Genomic DNA, 18,213 nt, shown 5'->3' on the forward strand with positions numbered 1-18,213 from the left:
CTCTACTTTGCACAAGATTGGGGGTTGGGGGTGTCAAGCAAATTATTGATCCATGCCATTAACCTAGACACCCAGTATGAAACAAGTCGGCTATACATTCCTACACATTAATTTATTTCTTCATGTTGTTCCTTGGAACCAAGATAGTCAAGAATTGGACTAGCAACAGTCAAAAAAAAAAAAAAGTATTTGCCCTCAACTCCTAATTATTACAAAATTGCATTTATTTATTTTTTTTAAAGCTAAGGCTGTTTATTGAATTTTGCATCACCATTAAAATTTAGAAATTATGTAATAACATGTATACATTGAGACATGATGTGTACTTGACTACAGTATCCCAACAGTTTACAATGTTTGATCTAAACACACTACTTGAATAAACATTATTGCTAATGATGGAATAGCTCCATCTTCTGGAATAAGTTATTTTCATGTCAGCCATCTTTGTATTACCAACTTGGATCTATATGTAAAAACTTCTATTTTAAAGCCTGCCTAAATTATGGTTGTGTTTTTATTGAAGAGTGGAACTAGGGTAGAGAATTGGAGAAATTTATGGCAATAATAGAATTCAGTCATCACTTCCTTATGAAATAGAAAAACAACGTAGGTTAGTCTCCAGTACGTCATATTAACAAGAATCCTTATTTACTTAAAGGATATCCATAATCAGATTTTGAAGACACTAGGTTAGCCTCTGATTCAGGCAAAACATGCCAGCACATACTTAATTTAAGCACAGAGTCAAACATTAAGTGCTTTCTTGAATCAGTGTTAAAGTGTTGTACTCAACAGGGATGGACATAACTACGTTTATGGACCTTCCTGAAATTGGGTCTCTTACTGCTTTTAGCAAAAGCACGTTAAGCATATACTTAACTAGTTAAACACTTATAGTTTAAATTTCTCTCTCAAGGTTAAGCATATACTTAAGTGCTTTGCCGACCTGAGGTTTCAAGCACATTTAACTTTAAGCAGGTTCGTAATATTGTAGTCCCACTGAACTCAATGGGACTATTAATTTGCTTAAAGTTAAGTTTGTACTTAAGTACTTCACAGAATTAGAAACTTAGTTCCCAAAACATAGAAATATTAAAATTGTGATTAGTGCTTGAAATTTATTTTAAATCAAGAAACTTTTCTATCTCATGACTATTTTATATTGCTCTTGCTTGAAAGAACAGGCATTAAGTAATGTTTTAGTTACTGAAGTTGCACCATTGCCTGGAAAATCAGGCAACATTTCATGGCAATAGGCAACAGATTACTGAGCATTACATGTTAGATAATCTACTGACTAGTGCTGTGAAATGTTGCCTGATTTTCCAGGCAATGAAGCAACTGTAATCATTTGGGGAGACCTGGTGCCAATTCAGCCGATCAAAATAAAGAAATTAAAAATGTGTATATTCATCTGCTTTTCTATTAGTGGTATATCTAAAGTTAATACATACTCACGGTCAGAAGAGAGTAGCAAAAATTTAAATAAATTTCTTTATCAAAACAAAGCGCTAGCAGCTTTATTTCTTTGTAGAAGTAAGCATCCTTATGTCCATTCTTCTATAATAAGGAAAATGAAAAAGTAGTGCATCTTTGCAGGAAATGAATCTCATCGCAATAAGATATATAAAAACAATTTTCTTTCTTTCATCTCGGTAATAATTGATTGTTATCAATAGATTCTTAAATCATTAGGAATATCATACCAATTACCTACTTTATAGTAGAATACTGTACTATGATTTCTTGAGTACTACAGGAAATATCATTGCACAAACCTCCATATTGTCTGCATTAGTCAAACAAGAGTAGGGAACAAACAAAACTTTAGAGGCTGAACATATACATCTGGAAATCAGATTCTTTATGCAAAATAAATATATTGAACAAAGAACAGCAGATTTTTTTAAAAATTATCTTTTGACTTTCTGCCACTTCATGTGTCTTCTGTTTTTTTAATGGAGACATTAGTTAAAAGAACTCTCACAACCCATAATCAAATGTTAGTTGTATTTAAGTACAACACAGCAATGACAAATGAAAAAAGTTGAAAAATGTAGTATACTGTATTACTTTTTGTAATACTACATTAAAGTCCCTTTTGCTAAGGCTATGAAGGACTGATGTACAGCAATATGGGGTACCAGCATTTATGTCTGGCAAAATAAAAATGGAAAAGAAAATTATAGCATTGCCATCAGACATTTTTACAAAATAAATGTCTAGATGATCACATGCCTTACGCTTACACTCATTTTGAATATATATTTTATTTGAAGGGGCAATTCAGAGAGTCACAAATAAGGAAAGGACACTAAGGTTTTAATAAGGGCAACAAAAAAGTTGTTTTCACCAATATAGATTCACATTACAGTACACCAATATTGACAGCATTCTCTTTTGTCTATTTTTGGTACATAAGATGGAATCTCTCTACATAACCTTATAAGGCTTCAGTAACTAAAAAGTAAAAAACCTATTAGTTTACAATTTATTTAAAAATTCTGAAAGACACAGCAAGTTCTAAACTTTAGTAGTGCTACCCATACACAACCATCTGGTTGAAGAACCCAGTAAAAGAGCCTCCTTTCAAGGAAGCTTGCAACAGTAGAGTTGTGCAATATGGATGTTTCTTACTACAAGAAAAAAAATTACACATGGCACATTCTCATTCATATTTCGCAATGTAAAAAGTTACAAACATACCTACTCAAATAAATAATAATAAAAAAAAGAATTTGAATGTTTTTGTTAAGTATCCTAAAACCACTACGTAGGAGGATAATGGCAACTTTCACTCACGGATTATTTACATGGTAATACCCAGGTCAGGGTACACTGCTACAAAACTCATAAAACGAAGAGTAAACTTGAAATGGTTTCCATAATAAAGGTCTAGCAGCATGACTATCTAATGCTGTTTTGTTTTTCCTGACAGCTTTTGGAAGTTTGTTTTAATCTATATCTTCATCCAGTTCATAATTGTCTTTATCATAAATATCTTTTACTAAAAGAACCCGTACGAGCATGTGTTCCAAAGTGTTGCGGTCCAGTGAAGTGGAAGTATACCAGACAGGGCTATCTGAGGAAACAGAGCATTCCGGTTGTAAATAGAACACATCCATTCTCTGATTAAGATTCTGTGGGCTAAAAGGAAAAAAAAAATGGTCAAAAGAGTCAAAGTTTCACATGACAAATCTATACAGGTTTTAATTTTTAACATCCTGTGTGTACAACTATAATTGTGCATATACATATTAGGAGTTGAGGATTAATGTGGAAAAATACTGCCTTCTGATTTGAAAATGGGACACCCCTATGGTGGCATAAATGGCTTCGAGCATTCTTGTCCCGCTGAAGTTGCTTTTCGATCTAAGGTGCTGTAGCACTCTATAAACTAAAAACTATTGTGTATTTCCTTAAAATTAAAAAGATTGATGCATAGTCAACCCATGGAACTCTCTGCCAGAGGATGCTGTGAAGGCCAAGACTACAACAGGGTTCAAAAAAGAACTAGATAAATTCATGAAGGATAGCTCCATCAATGGCTATTCGCCAGGATGAGTGGGGATGGTGTCCCTAGGTTCCGTTTACCAGAAGCTGGGAATGGGTGACCTGGAATGGATCACTTGATGATTACCTGTTCTGTTCATTCCCTGTGGGGCACCTGGGACTGGCCACTGTCAGAAGACAGGATATTGGGCTAGATGGACCTTTAGTATGACCCAGTATGGATGGTCTTAAGAGAGAAACTCAAAAACCTGTTTCCTGTCTTTTCTCTCCAAGGTTTGGTTGTTTGGCATAGCCCTTATCTTGGTCCCTATTATACGGTTGCTCTTGTTTCTCCTATGAAGCTGCTTTGCAGTTTCCTGCTAAGCCATGCAAATCTGGTGAACTTGGTGCTGTTGTGGCTCAGATGCATCTCAGCATTCTTAGACAGTGGAGAGGATTCTTAAGGAAATTCTCAACACAAAGCTGCCCATCTAGTTTATGATTATATTTTTAAATTATTCTCCTCGCTCTTAAATATTACAGATTTTAAGAGCCATTAGTACTGGGACATGCTTTTTGGCTGAAAGTATTTAGCTGGCTTTTCTGGACCGGCACTTGCAGACTGCAGACACTGAGATCTCAGGGCAGGCCTACACTACGGCTGGGATCGACACTCTGAGATTTATCCACTGGCGGTTGATTTAGAGGGTCTAGTAAAGACCTGCCAAATCGACAGCAGATCGCTCTCCAGTCAAGTCTCTCTCATTGACCCCTTGCAACGTAGACCCCGCAGTAACTCGACCTAAGGTACGCAGTGTAGGTCAACTTACCACGGTAGTGTAGACATAGCCTCACTCAGCTGCAAGAGCAGCTACTTTCCTACTTTGATAGAAACAGACATCATTGTTGGAAGTTGTTTAGATTTGAAATATTACATTTAAACATTTTAATATCCTCAACTGATTCTCAACAATCAGACCTGTTTCTGTTGAAGCAGGCTATGAAATGATGCCAGCAGCTGAAAGTGAGAGATGTCCCTTTAAAATGTCAGCTGCACGTTGTCAGCTGATTCTCAAGTACCAGTTTCAAAACCCACTTACAGAATATAGGGACCATTACTTGAAAATTAAGAGAATAGTTTTAATTAAATGTTGTTTTAAAGAGGTATTTTACAAAATAACTTCAATTGCACAGGAAACCTCTCCTCCATTGGATCAGGGTACTAATAAGGTGTGGCAGCAAACAAGACCAGGAGAGACAGCCTGCAATCGCAGTAGGGAGAATGACCAAGACCTATTTTAAGATATTGTACTTTAAAACTGTGACATTATTAGGAACAGAAGAGCTATTATGAAAGTTTCTAAAATTGTTTGTTTTTCTCTCTCCTTTCACTATTTTCAAATAAGTTTCTTGAAAGTGTTTTGTATACTCCATCTACTGGCTACATTGCAGTAGTTAACAAAAATCTACCTCTACAATGTGCTATTACATACAATCCTCCCAAGGTGGGTGATTCTAGTGTCTAAGCAAACATATTTTGGCAGGGCAAGGACTATTTAACGGGAACTTGTTTTCAAATATTTAATAGAAAACTGAAAACCACAGACAGACATCAAAGAGGAAAAATTCTATACTTGGACTTCGTTTTTGCCATACATTCAAATTACACCTCTACCTCGATACAACATGACCTGATATAACACGAATTCAGATATAACGTGGTAAAGCAGTGCTCCAGGGAGGGCAGGGATCTGCACTCCAGTGGATCAAAGCAAGTTCGATATAATATGGTTTCACCTATAACGTGGTATGATTTTTTGGCTCCCGAGGACAGCGTTATATCGAGGTAGAGGTGTATATCTTCACTTTTTAGGGATAAAGTGCATTTTGCTAAAACATTTTGGGCTTTATATTGTACTTTGTGAAATTTCTATGAAACTTCTTAGATTATTTAAAAGTTGTAAAATGTTTCCCGTTTTAAGTTCTTCAGTTTTCTACCACATATACATTTCCAAAACATTCAACCTTTGAAATGAAATTTTCTAAGTTTTGTCTGCCCAAAGCTTTTTTTTTTTTAAATTAAATAGTTCTTTTTGCAAAACCATTCATCCACTTTTAAGTAATAGGCTAGTGAAAAAATTACTCTTTCTCACTGTGAAAAAATGCAAAGCATGTATTCCGCCTGGACTACAGCAAAACAATCTCAACTTGAAATCTACCATATAAGCAGCAGTCTTCAAATGAGAATAAACTCTAGAATATTTTTTTTTAAAATTACTCCATAATATGTACCTACATAATAGAACTTTTCATTAAATTGTAACTAATATGCAATTTATTTTCAGTGGGATTTTTGCCTGACTTGAGAATTACAGGATTGGGCCCTCAACAACAATTAATCAATTTACAAGCAATATAAAGAATGCAGGGGAAGACATAACAAGATTATGTTTGCTCAATCTAATATTTATTTCATTCTGAAGAAACCAAAAGAATATTAGTATGCAGCCGGAGTCTGTTAACAGCAGAATTATAGCTGTTCAAGAGTCTTTCAATCAGTAACAGAAAAAACTTAAAATACTTCAACAAAAATAGAGAACATTTGCTTGGAATAACAACATATCACCACAAATAAAAGGCACTACTTTGGTGTTGGGTATTTGAATCTCTCCAAGTTTAAGACCTTGTGGTCTTCTTTTACACCATTCACATTCCTATTTAACATCTAAACAAAGGGAATCAAAAGATAATGGAGCTTTATAGGCCTAGATTACCAAATCCAGAAATCAGCAGTAACTGAAAGTTGTTGCCATCATGCGACTTCCTGAAGGCCTATATAAAATAAGACTGTTTTGCAGTCCAGTTAGTGAACAGATATGCACACCACAAGACACATCATCAATATCTGAATCAGTTGGGTCTCCTGTTGGCAAGTCTGAGATTCTCATGATTTAATAGGTATAGAAACCAAACCATACTCTCACCCCTAGATAGAGTGTCTTTCTGCAGAGCAGAAGAAGGAAGTTTGTGCTGAAAATTTCAGTGCTTTCAATCTGCCTCTTTCCCCAAGCACTACATTCACTTTATTTGTGTAAACATTATTTCACATTGCTCCATAATAGTCTCTCCTTCTTCATCCTCACAACTCTAAAAAAAACATACGTATACTAGTCCGTGAAATGCTTACCTCTTAGACAGATAGCACTCAAACATTTTCACGGGACATCTAGCAGGATTTGACGTGTTTTCAATTTGTTCAAACACTGGCTCATCATCTTCATGTTTCCTTTTTCCAGTAGTAATTTTATCTTTAAAAAGGAAAAAACCCATCTAAGCCCAAACTCGAAAACATTTGGTAATTTCATTTGTATACTTAACATATTAGATTAGGGTGAACAAAAGTACAACCCAGAATACTGCAATGCGGTCACTTGCATCTCTAAACTGGAGATGCAGCCCATAGACAGGATTCCAGCATTTGACATGGAGGCTACTTGGATCAAGATGGAACATTTAATGCAGGGACCTTGTAGTAGCTGCAGATCACACATTCATATTAAAGATCCACTAGCTATAGGCAGCTCAGTTTTATGCAAATGAGGTACAGTCCTCAGGCTCTGGAAAGGTGCCAAAGTGGCCCTCAATTGGGCAAAATTTGGATGCCTCTGTAATACTTATTTTGAAACTCATATTAATACCTTCACTATCAGCTCCACATAGCGAAGAAACTTGATATCGAAGACAAGCTTTGCTGTCCATTGTTCGAGGATTTTTTTTCCACTGTCTAAAAACGGTGCCAAAGGAAAGTCTTAAGTGCTGCTCCACTGTTTTCAGGCCAAAATATTTAGTGTTAAAGTAGAACAGTGTATTCAGAAGAGCAAATGGAGAGTGTGATCCTAGCTGTTTTATCCTCCAAAGATAATCTTCTTCAACTCGAGAGAATATTGACCCTTCAAGGGGGGGAAAATGTATTAGAGAAAATACAATGAGGCAAACAACTCACATTTAAAAGAATCAATAACTTCTATTAACTGCAAAAAAATCAGACAAAATGTTCAATATTCAGTGGAAAACTGCCCACATCCCCAAGAGGAGAAATTGAAACCCACAGATTCAGGAAGAGAAAACAGCAATTTCCAAACAAGCAAGTTACACAAGCAACACTTTTTTTGTTAAACTATTTTTACAGGATTCTTAAATTGTCACTCTCATAACTGATGCCATATAAAAAAGTGAAGGTCAGAGAAAGTGACCAACCATGGGTCCTTTCATAAAAAAACACTCATGTTTTTGGGTTGGATTTTTGAGTTTTTTGGCACATGTAAGGGCCCCTGACTGACCCTCTCAATTTTCTGATTGCAGATAGAAGCCTCATCCAGAAAGGACTCCTGTATTACTTTAGGTGGAGGAGTCAGCTAGGGCAGCAGTTGCTACCTAAAGAGGTTACAGCAGACCTAAGATCACTGGAGGAAAAGGAGAAAAGAAAGGTGCACCTGCCTCCTTCTCACAGGTTTGCAGTAGAAAAATTCTAGTGCAACCTGACATCCCACAATCTCAAGAGCAAAGAGAGGAGAGGGGGAGGGAAATAGCTTGTCTCTCCTGGCAGCACTCTGATATAATGGAAGAGAGGGCAGAGGAGACTAGAAATGAATTCCTCTCCTACCTCATATTCCCCTCCCCCCACACACACCCCAAGACACATCACAGGAGATCTGCCCACACCTGCTGAGACTGAGAGATTATGGAGATAGGTGCATCACAGTAACCAAAGTGCCTAACTTCCCAGCCCCACTGAACACCTTACAATGCTCTTCTTACATAACCAAATTCTCTCCCATCTTTTTAGCAGTGGGTTGTTTCTCCTCTTATTCTCAGGGCTGCTCCAGCTTCAAAGGGAGAGTGAGGACCACAAATGCTCCTTCACAGCCCCCAAGAGCTATCTCTCCCATTCCCAGGGTGGGGAACAATGGGGTTTGTTTCACCCCCTATATTCTGAAAAGGACCCAGATACCTTTGGGCAGAGAGGAGGCAGCACAAGTGATGCCGCCTAGGCCTTCTGTTCTCTCTCCTGTTGGGTGAGCATGGCTAGTGTGGGTGTTCCTCCCCTAAACTGTACCAGATGTCTTACAGGAGTGAAGGGATACAGGTCCACCTTTCCCTGTCACTTCCTAAGTTGTCTTAGTGCTGCTACATCTTCTTTGCAGAGCTCTGTTCAGAAGGCTAGCCTCATCCTCGGTAAAGATTGGGGGGAGGGGGAGGAGCAGGGACCAGGTAGGCGAGGTGAATGACACCTACTATTTTATTTATTTGTTTTAATGTTATCAATCACCATCACAAGGCACAAATTATTTGTTTGTGTATATCTGCCTGTTTAAGAGTACAGAACTGTTAACAGAAGACTGTACACAACAAAAAAGAAAATTACCATCTGGAAGTATGCTTGGTTGCCAACTTTTAAGGATTTTATTTAATTCCTGCTCAAATGTCTCGTAGCTTGGATTAATAAATATATTGTCTTTTCGATTGCTTCCATACAAGTACTAAAAACAAGAAAAACAAAGAATATTTACTGTGTTGGGAGAATTAGTGAAAAAACAACGTATGTTATGAGCCGCCATTTCCTTCTCACAAAATAATGAAATTTTCTAATAGTTTAGCAGTTGTAGGCTGGCTATAAAACAAAGTAGTGTAGCATTTAACTCACATAACATGTAATATTGGGTACAACAAAATTAAAGAGAAAAGTATTGGAGAAAATATTAAAGATAAAAATATTGGTTTAATTAGAAGCCTAATTCACATCAATGAAAAGATTTTTTTAAAAAATCTCTAGAAAACAAAGTATTTAGTTATGGCACCAACACTTATTTTTCATTTCCAGCTAAGTCTTCAGAGTAGATACATTTTTAGCAGGAGTACGTTTTAAATGTAAAGTGTGATTATTGACAACAATACAAATGACAGAATTACCTTAACTTCTAATACAGAGCAAAGAAAAATATTTACTCATGGTAAAGATATGCAGCATTACACGAAATGCTTGTTACCTCGGCATTACAAGAAAGCCTGGGAAACAAGCAGGGAGAAAACAAGGTTACTCACCTTAGTAACTGTTGTTCTTCGAGATGTGTTGCTCATATCCATTCTAGTTAGGTGTGTGCACGCCACGTGCACAACCGTCGGAGAAACTTTTACCCTAGCAACACTCAGCGGGTCGGCTGGGCGCCCCCTGGAGTGGTCAGAGTCCCCCAGACGGCGGCCAGACCCGGGCAGTGTGAGTGCCACTGAAAATCAGCCCTCAACGCTGCCGCAGGTTGTTCTCTCCCCTCTAGATCCAAGAATCCTCCTTTGGAACCTCTTTTCAGGTAGTGAAGCGATGCTATCACACATCTCCCCCTCATTTTTCTCTCTGCCAGACTAAACAATCCCAGTTCCTCAGCCTCTCCTCGTATTGTCTGTAGCCCTCCAGCCCCCTAATCATTTTGTTGACCCGATCGCTGGAACCTCTTTGCAATTTTCCACACCTTCCTTGTAGTGTGAGGTCCAAACTGCCGACACACTACTCCAGATGAGCGCATCATAGTTGATCGAATTTATCGCAGCTGGGTAATATACACTATCCCTTCTGGATACTGGGCAATGCCTCTCTACTTATACAGTTAAATGCCATTAGCTTCCTTGGCAAACGCGGACACGTCGACTCAACAGCTCTCGATCCACCTGTCAACCCTAGGTCCTTCTACTAGCAGAACTTGCCCTAGCCCTTGCGTCCCAAAAAAAAAAAAAAAAAAAAAAAAAAGAAATAGCAGCTGCATGGGATTCCTATCTGTCTAAGTGCGGACTCTTGCAGCTTGCCCGGTTGTTGAATCCTCATCAGATGCCATTTGGCCATCCTCTAATTGTTAAGGTCCCTTCTGTATCCATATCCCTAACCCTCCAGCTGTATTCCACTCCTCCCCAGTTTAGTTCATCAGCAAACTTGCCCTGGAGGCGTGCCAGTCCACATCATCCTCCAGCTCATTATTGAAGAAATTGAACAAAATAATCTGGCCTGTTTAACTAGACATGCGAGCCATTGATACTATAAACCGTTGAGCCGATGCATTTAGCCAGTTTCTATACCACTTATAGTTCATTCATCCAGCCATATTTCACTTTACATTGCTCGTAAGAATACTCTAGCGAAACCGTAATCAACAAGCTTTGCTAATAGTCAAATAACAACAGTCACTGCTCTTTCCCCGTCTTAATGCCACAGAGCCCAGTTAGCTCATCATAGAAAGGCGTAGTTGAGAGTCAGCATATTGCCGCTGTGGATGACCATGCATGACTTTCTATCTGATCACTTTTCCTCTCCGTCTAGTGCTTCAGAATTGATTTCCTGCAGGACCTGCCTCCATGATTTTCCAGGGACGGCATTGGGTGAGGCTGACTCGCCTGTAGTTCCCCAGAATCCTCCTCTTCCCATTTTTAAAGATGGCACTACATTAGGCTTTTTCCAGTCATCCAGAGGACCTCCCCGATCACCAATGAGTTTTCGAAAAATATGACCAGTCGCTCTGCAATACACCGATCAGCACACTTCTTTAGCACCCTTGGATTTGCGAGTCGCATCCGGCCCCCATGGACTGTGCCTATTCCGCTTTCTTAAAAATAGTCTTTGACCGATTTCTTTCTCCAGAAGCTAAAGATGGTCACCTCCTCCCCATACTGCTGCGCTCCGGTGCAGTAGTCTGGGAGCTGACCTTGTTCGTGAAGACAAAGGCAAAAGCATTGAGTACGATTAGCTTTTTTCCACATCCCTCTGTCACTGGCGTTGCCTCTCCCATTCAGTAAGGGGCCCTACTTTCCTTGACACCTTCTTGGTGCTAACATTCCTGGAAACCCTTGTTACTCTTAACATCCCTGGTAAGCTGTCAACTCCAAGTGTTGATTAGCCTTCCTGAGTTTCACTCCTGCCACTGCCTGCAGCAAAATTTCTTATACTGCCTCCTGCAATTGTCCATCATCCGACTCTTGAACGCTGCTTTTTTGTGTTTTAAGATCCAGCCAACTTATTTCACGTATACCCAGCTCCGGTGCCTGCCAATATTTAGCTGCTTCTTTCTACGCAATCAGGCGATGGTTTGCTCTTCCTGCCAACCTCAAATAAGGATTCTATTGAAAATACAGCCAGCTCTCCTGGCTTTTCCCCCTCATGTTGTTCTTCCGCGGGCGATCCTGCCGACCATCGTTTCGCTGAGGGAGTTCGAATTTGCGTTTTCTGATAGTCCAGGGCCCCACGAGGGCCGCTCGCAGTCCGCGCCCCCGTTTCTGCTGCGCTCCTTTCTTCTGTGTCAGGATTATCACGACTCAAACCATCTCATGCGTCACTGCCTCCCAGGTTTTCATCCACTTTTGCTTCCTTACTAATCTCGCCTGTTTGTGAGCAGCAGCGTCGAAAGAAGAGCCCTGCCCCAGCTGTTCCTCCCCTACCTGTTTTTTTTACACCAGGGAACTTTCCCTCATCTTTCCAAAAACTTCTTGGAATTGTCTGCTGTAAATACTGCTATTGCTCTCCAGCAGATATCGGGCTGGTGATTAGCTCCCACAATGAGAACCAGGGCCTCTGCTAGCATCTAGTAACATTCTGTTAATTGGCTTAAAGAAAGCCTCTTATACCTCATGCCCCCTGCGTTTGGTGGTTTATAGCCAAGCTCCACCACCGCACATCACCCTTGTTGTTTTCCTCAAACTTCTAAACTTAAATCTCAGAGAGACTTCAGCGTTTCTGCAGTTTCCATTACTGAAGCTCTATCTGGAGCTTCATACTGACTAGTCTTTATGTACATGCAACTCCACCTTTTTGCCCTGCTGTCCTCTTCCTCGAACATTGATCATCGTATCACTCAGCTACTCCAGTATGTGATAGTAATTCCACCCAGTTCTCTGGCTTTTCGTAATCACATCATTTCCATGACTGTGCTAGCAACTTGTCAGTTCTTCTGGTCGCGTTGATTCTCATTATCCAGTCCCAGTTAGTGTCGTGGCAGCGCTGCATGCACAGCCCCGCGAGAACTTTACCCTGAGCAGACACTCACAGTGGTCTGGGCGCCCCTGGAGGGCCGCCACGCAGGCGCACGCTAATCCCCAGCGTCGGCCCCCTGTCAGGATCCTCGTACCGCGCAGTCTCATCGAACAGTCGGCTAGAGTAGTTTCCATCGAATCATCCTCTTTATTGCATCCCTAGCTAGAGTACCTCGCTTGGCCCATTCGTTGTTCCATTTGTTACAGTAGTGTCATGTTTACAACTCATCGTTAATGGGCTTGATCTTTTATGTTTATATTTAGTGTTAATCATTAACAGTTAGTTAAAGTTGTTAGAGTGTATTTGTTCAGCTAAATAGTTTTGCGGGGTGCTGGGCTCTTCCCCCTACCGCGATTCCCGGTACCAGTACCATGCTCGGCTCCCCGCGGGCTTAAGACCAGTGTGTCGGCCTGCAATTAGGCCAGGAATGCCGACAGGAGATCCCCCGATCCTGTTCTTAAGTGCCTGGGATCGCACTTAGTTCTTCTAAGTGCCCCATTTTGCAAGGCATTAAGCGCGCACGAAGAAGGAAGCAGGCCTAGACTCCGGCAGCTCTGTATGGAAGGCGCTATTAGCCACCTCGCCGGCACCGAGTACTAGCCAGCAAGTGCGTGTTGCCGCCCCCTCGGCACCGAGCAATGGTCAGCCATCCGCGAAGGCTCCTCGGCGCCGTGGCCGCAGCCGACGCCCAAAGGAACCCCACGCCAGCTCCCTCTCTCTGCAGGGTCAAAGTCGGCCTAAGCCCATCGGACGGGCTCCTCACGCCAAGCACCGCAAGGCAGAGACTGACACCAAGCGAGCGACCGCGGAACTGGCCCCGTTGACTCAGCCCAGATGGCTGTCGGTCCGGCGCCTGCAAGCTCCCCGGAGACACCCGCCGACTGACGTTGAGCTAAACCTTGCACTTCGACGCCGGAGACTTTTTCAGCCGCGCAAGAGACCTCATGCTCCGACGGACCCGGCACTGCCCGTCCCTCGGCACCGCTGGTCCGTGCCGACTCTCTCAAGAGACAAGCCGCCTCTTACACAGCCACCTCTGTCACCGCTCGGATGGCCCCGCGCTCGAGGTCCCGCCGCTCCCAACCACACAAAACCGACAGCCTCCACAATCTCGGCGCGTCTCTCCCGCCTCCCGCACAGCGTAGGCTTCGCTGGCACTGCCCTCACCATGACAGACCGGCTCCGTCTCTCGTCCCCGCTTTATTAGCCATTTCTCCTGCATTGCCGGCACCGGGTCAAGTCCCGCGCACCGCTAATCTGACCGTCGTTCACGGAGCCATCTAGCCATAAGCGGCTCTTCGACTGGTCGACCCGGTCGCCTCCCGCCGCACAGAGCAGCGCAGTCCGTCGGGGCTCGCGCCCTCACGGGTATGATACCCATACGGCTCCGGCGCCCCTAAGCCCAGAGCTGCTGATCCTATTGGCCCTTGGCGTGCCCACATTTGTGGCTATCCCTTTCACGTGGCCGGCCAGGTCAGGCAGTCGGCTCTGCAGGCCTACCCTTACAGTCGCGCTAGTTACTATAGCAGAGGCGGACATTCGAGATACTGACATGGCCGCTGGGAACTAGTTTCAAGATGCACACGTATCCCGGGGTGCAGCGACACAGCAGCAATGGCCCCTATTGAGACCCCCTGGGCTATACCATCAGAAGTCCCGAGAGTGCCCCTCCCCCTGGTCCGGCACACTACTCTTCCTGTCGGAGGGCGACAGGCGCGTGGAAGCCACCGTATCCTGCCCTTCGCCGCAAGAGTCATTTGAGCCATGTCTCCATCCTCCAGACTCGGAGCATCATCAGAGCCCATAGGACCGCCACAGGAGCCACAGTAGCCGATTCAGGACCCACTCGTTGCCGGATATCCTACCTCCTCTTCCCCGGTAGATGAGGCCGTGGCAGGTCCTCTTTCTTCAGGGCGAAGGCCCGCGCCAACTGATCGTGAGCAGCCCCCCAGGACTTTCGCTGCGTGTAGCTCTCACATCACCTCCTGGCTTAGAGGAAGTAACCGCAGAGTGGCGGACGACGCCAAGTGTTCAGCAATCTGGCCGTGCTGACACCCCGGCAGTTGGCCCCCTTGCTCCATTTTATCAAGACCATCCAGGCTGCTTACTGATACCGTGCCTGCGCAGACTGCCAGCTTGATTCCTGCCATGCGCTTGCCTAAATAAACGAGGTGGCAGGAGATTGGGTACTATAGTACCCTCCCCGGGTGCGAACACTTGTACGTTCACCCTCTCCCTCCTTATTTTAGTAGCTCAATCTGTTCAATGACAGGCGACGCCGCTGAAGACGGCCACAGCGCGCTGCTCCGAAATCAAAGAGGCTAGGACGAATGACCCGCTTAGGCCGGTAAGGTGTACTCGGCAAGGTGCTTGCAGCTGCCAGTGGCTAACCAGCCGGCTCTGTTGAGCGCTACACTTTACACCTGGCGGAGGTTGGCGTTACTGAGTTGCTGCCCCGGCTCGCGCCAAGGAGTTCGCAGCTTTTGTGGAGGAGCAAAAGAGTTGGCAGGAGCTTTCCCTCCAGCCTTCATTGACGCGGCCGCTTCGGCTGCCTGGATTGTAGCCTCAGGTATCACAGAGGCGATTCCTGGCTCCAGGCCTGCGCAACTGCCAGCCTGCAGTCGCACCCTACAAGACTCTTGAGGGCGTTCTCGGGACAAACGGCCTGGGTCGAAGCTAAAAGAACGGCGTGGATGGTCCCCGGGATGAACAGCCGTGACAACGTATGGCACTTTAGGCCCACCCTGCCTCTTTCGCCTCGAACCGCGGCATTGAATCAAGCGAGGGCGAGGTGGGCGCAGGCCGGTGCTGGCCCATGCGGCGTCAAGTCCTCTAGGCCCCACCCGGCCAAGGGCAATTTTTGAGTACGCCGGGACGTCTCCAGACTCAGTCAGGATCCATTTCCCCCTTTCCACCTCTCTCTTCCTCTCGGCGTGGTCACATCTTATATACCGACCAGGTGCGTGTACGCACGGTGAAGAAGGATAACCATCAGTTGCTTCTTCCCGCCTTCCACTCCCCTTTCCCGGCCCTCTTCAAGGGACCCCTCTCACGAGCAATCCTCTTGGCCCTTGATGGTGCAATCATCTCCTCATGCAGGGACCATAGAGGACAGTTCGCTTATCCAGAGGGGGGGAAGGATTTTACGTCCCGCTATTTCTCATCCCTCAAGTCAAAGGGGAGGCTCGACCTATTTCGATTGCGGGATCAACAAGTGGCTACGCAGTATGCAGTTCCGCATTGAGCTCCCTGCGGAACTATTATCCCGTCCTTGATCTGGAACTGGTACGCCGCCCTCGACATGAAGGATGCGTACTTCCACATAGCGATCTTCCCCCCGCACCAGGAGGTCTATCCGCGTTCCATCAACAACACCACTTTCACTTCGCCTGTCCATCCCCTTTGCTGTCTACGGCCCAAGGGTCTTTACAAAATGCATGGCAGTTGTCTGGCCGCCACCTTCGCAGGCAACATGTTCACGTCTACCGATATCTGCAGATGACTGGCTCATCAAAGGGCCTCGCAAACCAAGTCCGTCATCACGTTTTCCTTGATCGGACCTCTTCGGCGCTTGGGCCTCTCTCAATGCGGAGCAGTCCACTCTCATATTCCAACAGAGACTGGACTTGCTGGAGCGACCTGGATCTCCTTCGCCATACTAATTAGCAAGCCCGTTCCTGGCGATCACTCACTCATACCGGCGTTGCAAGCACTCATCTAACCTCAGCTCCCACCTTTCGCTCTTCTGACATCTGGCTGCATGACTTATGTCGACAGTACACAGGCTCGCATGCGGCCCTTTCAGACGTGGCTCCAACTCGGTCTTCGCCGCGCAGGGACTCCTGAGTGTGCTCACGATCCGCTCCAGCGTCCCTACGCTCCCTCGACTGTGGTTGAGCGTCTCTCGGTTTGTGCGGGCCTGGATGCATTTCATCCGCAGAACCATCACTTAACCTTACGACAGACGCGTCCATCTGGCTGGGACCCATCGTAGGTCGCTTGCGACAGGCCTGTTGGTCAGCCGCGAGCTCAACTATATCAACGGCTGAGAGCTGTTGTTAGGCTGCCAGACATTCACGCACTACTTGATGCCGTATGTGTCTCCGTCTTATTACGGACAACCAACGGCCATGATATTCACAAGCAGGGAGGGAAACCGTTGTTCCCTTGTGGTCTGGAGGTATGTTCAACTGTCGGGGAACTTCTGCAGTAGCCTCCGGGTGGACTGGGGATACCTTACTCAGGAGTACGAGAACAAAACCTGGAGCGGTATCGAGCTGGCAGTCCTTCCTCTGCACGAGTAGTGATCCGGCGGACATCAGTTATCGTCTTCCAGAGGTGGGGTGGTTTACCCCTCGGTAGACCTCTTTGCCTCCCATCGACAGGAAGTCCAGGAGTTCTGCTCTTCAGGGCCTGCTCCCCGGATCGCTGACGACGCATTGCCTGCCTTGCGCGTGGACCAGCTGCTGCTTTATGCCTTCCCTCCGTTCCCTTGGTGCACGGGCCTGCTCAGCTCTCAGGGACACTGTGCGGCATCTTTTCTTGATCGGCTGCGTGGCCCAGGCAATCCTGGTAAACCATGCTCCATGATCTGTTGGTAGCCGCTCCGTTCCCTCCCTGGTGTCCTACCTGATCACACAGGACCGGGAGACTTTGTCACCCAGACCTGCGATCCTCCACCTCACGGTGGCTCTGCATGGTGAACGCTGCGAGTTGCGCTGTTCCAATTCGGTGCAGCGCATCCTCACTTGCAAGTAGCAGGAAGCTTTCACCCGCCGGACTTGTGGCCAAAATGGACGCGCTTCCGCCTGGTGCGCATCGCACGATGCTTCTCTTACAGGCGTCAATCCGACAATCCTTGAATACTCTTTGGCCCTTAAGCAGGAGGGACCTGGCGATTCCTAGCCTTAAGGAGACCTGGCCGACTATCCACCTTCATCGGGGAGGGTGAGGTTACTTCGTGTTTTTCACCCAGTACTCTCTCACTTCATGAAGGCATGGAGCGTAATTATCCCCTACCGCTCGTTACGCCAGCCCTCTCCTGGCCTCGTAAACTTGGTCCTCACGGCGTTGTTGTTGACCCCCTTTGAGCGCCGCTTGCGACTTGTTCGTTCTTCTACCTTCGTGGAAGACTGTGTTCTGGTGGCGATACTCATTCAGCAGAGTCTCGGAGATCAGAGCGCTCCCCCCCTGTGGACCCTCGATCATGTCTTCAAAGACAGGTACAATCGACCTCATCAGGGGATTTTCAGCTAAGGTGGTGTTGCCTTCCATATAGCCAGGACATCTCTTCTCCCGGGTTCTTCGCGAAGCCTCATGCTTCCGGCGGGCAAGCTAGCTACGCACCTTGGATGTGCCGCAGAGCGCTAGCTTCCTCATGTGTAAAGGACCAAGCCCTCCGAAGTCTCCCAGCTCTTTGCTGGCCGATGGGAGATGAAGGGTCTACCAGTCTCTCCAGAGAATTTCCTCTTGGGTCATGGCCTGTATTTGCCGTGCTACGCGCTAGCTCATGATTCCCGTCGGTTGCCTTACGCGCTTCCACAGGGCAAGCTCCTCAGCGGCCCTTCTGTCGCCGTGGCCCATCCAAGAGATTGCGGGCTGCCGCCCTGTTCGCTCCTACTTGTGCCTCACACCTATCGTTTGTTACAACA

At 45.0% G+C, this 18,213-nt stretch overlaps 1 protein-coding gene across 11 annotated transcripts in view; it reads right to left on the reverse strand.

Annotated features, from left to right (window-relative positions):
* Positions 1-203: 203 nt before the first annotated feature.
* Positions 204-18,213, reverse strand: part of ZMYM2 (zinc finger MYM-type containing 2) — a 218,398-nt gene continuing 200,388 nt past the window's right edge. For all 11 annotated transcript variants that reach the window (XM_075061682.1, XM_075061673.1, XM_075061674.1 and 8 more), the window contains 4 exons: positions 8,921-9,035; positions 7,194-7,445; positions 6,683-6,803; positions 204-3,150 (listed from right to left, as the gene is read on the reverse strand). In XM_075061682.1, the coding sequence (XP_074917783.1) occupies positions 2,958-3,150; positions 6,683-6,803; positions 7,194-7,445; positions 8,921-9,035 (681 nt within the window). In that variant the 3' untranslated portion in view covers positions 204-2,957. The remainder of the gene's footprint in view (positions 3,151-6,682; positions 6,804-7,193; positions 7,446-8,920; positions 9,036-18,213) is intronic.

The sequence above is a fragment of the Chelonoidis abingdonii genome, chromosome 1 (assembly GCF_003597395.2).
Source record: "Chelonoidis abingdonii isolate Lonesome George chromosome 1, CheloAbing_2.0, whole genome shotgun sequence".
NCBI lineage: Eukaryota > Metazoa > Chordata > Testudines > Testudinidae > Chelonoidis > Chelonoidis abingdonii.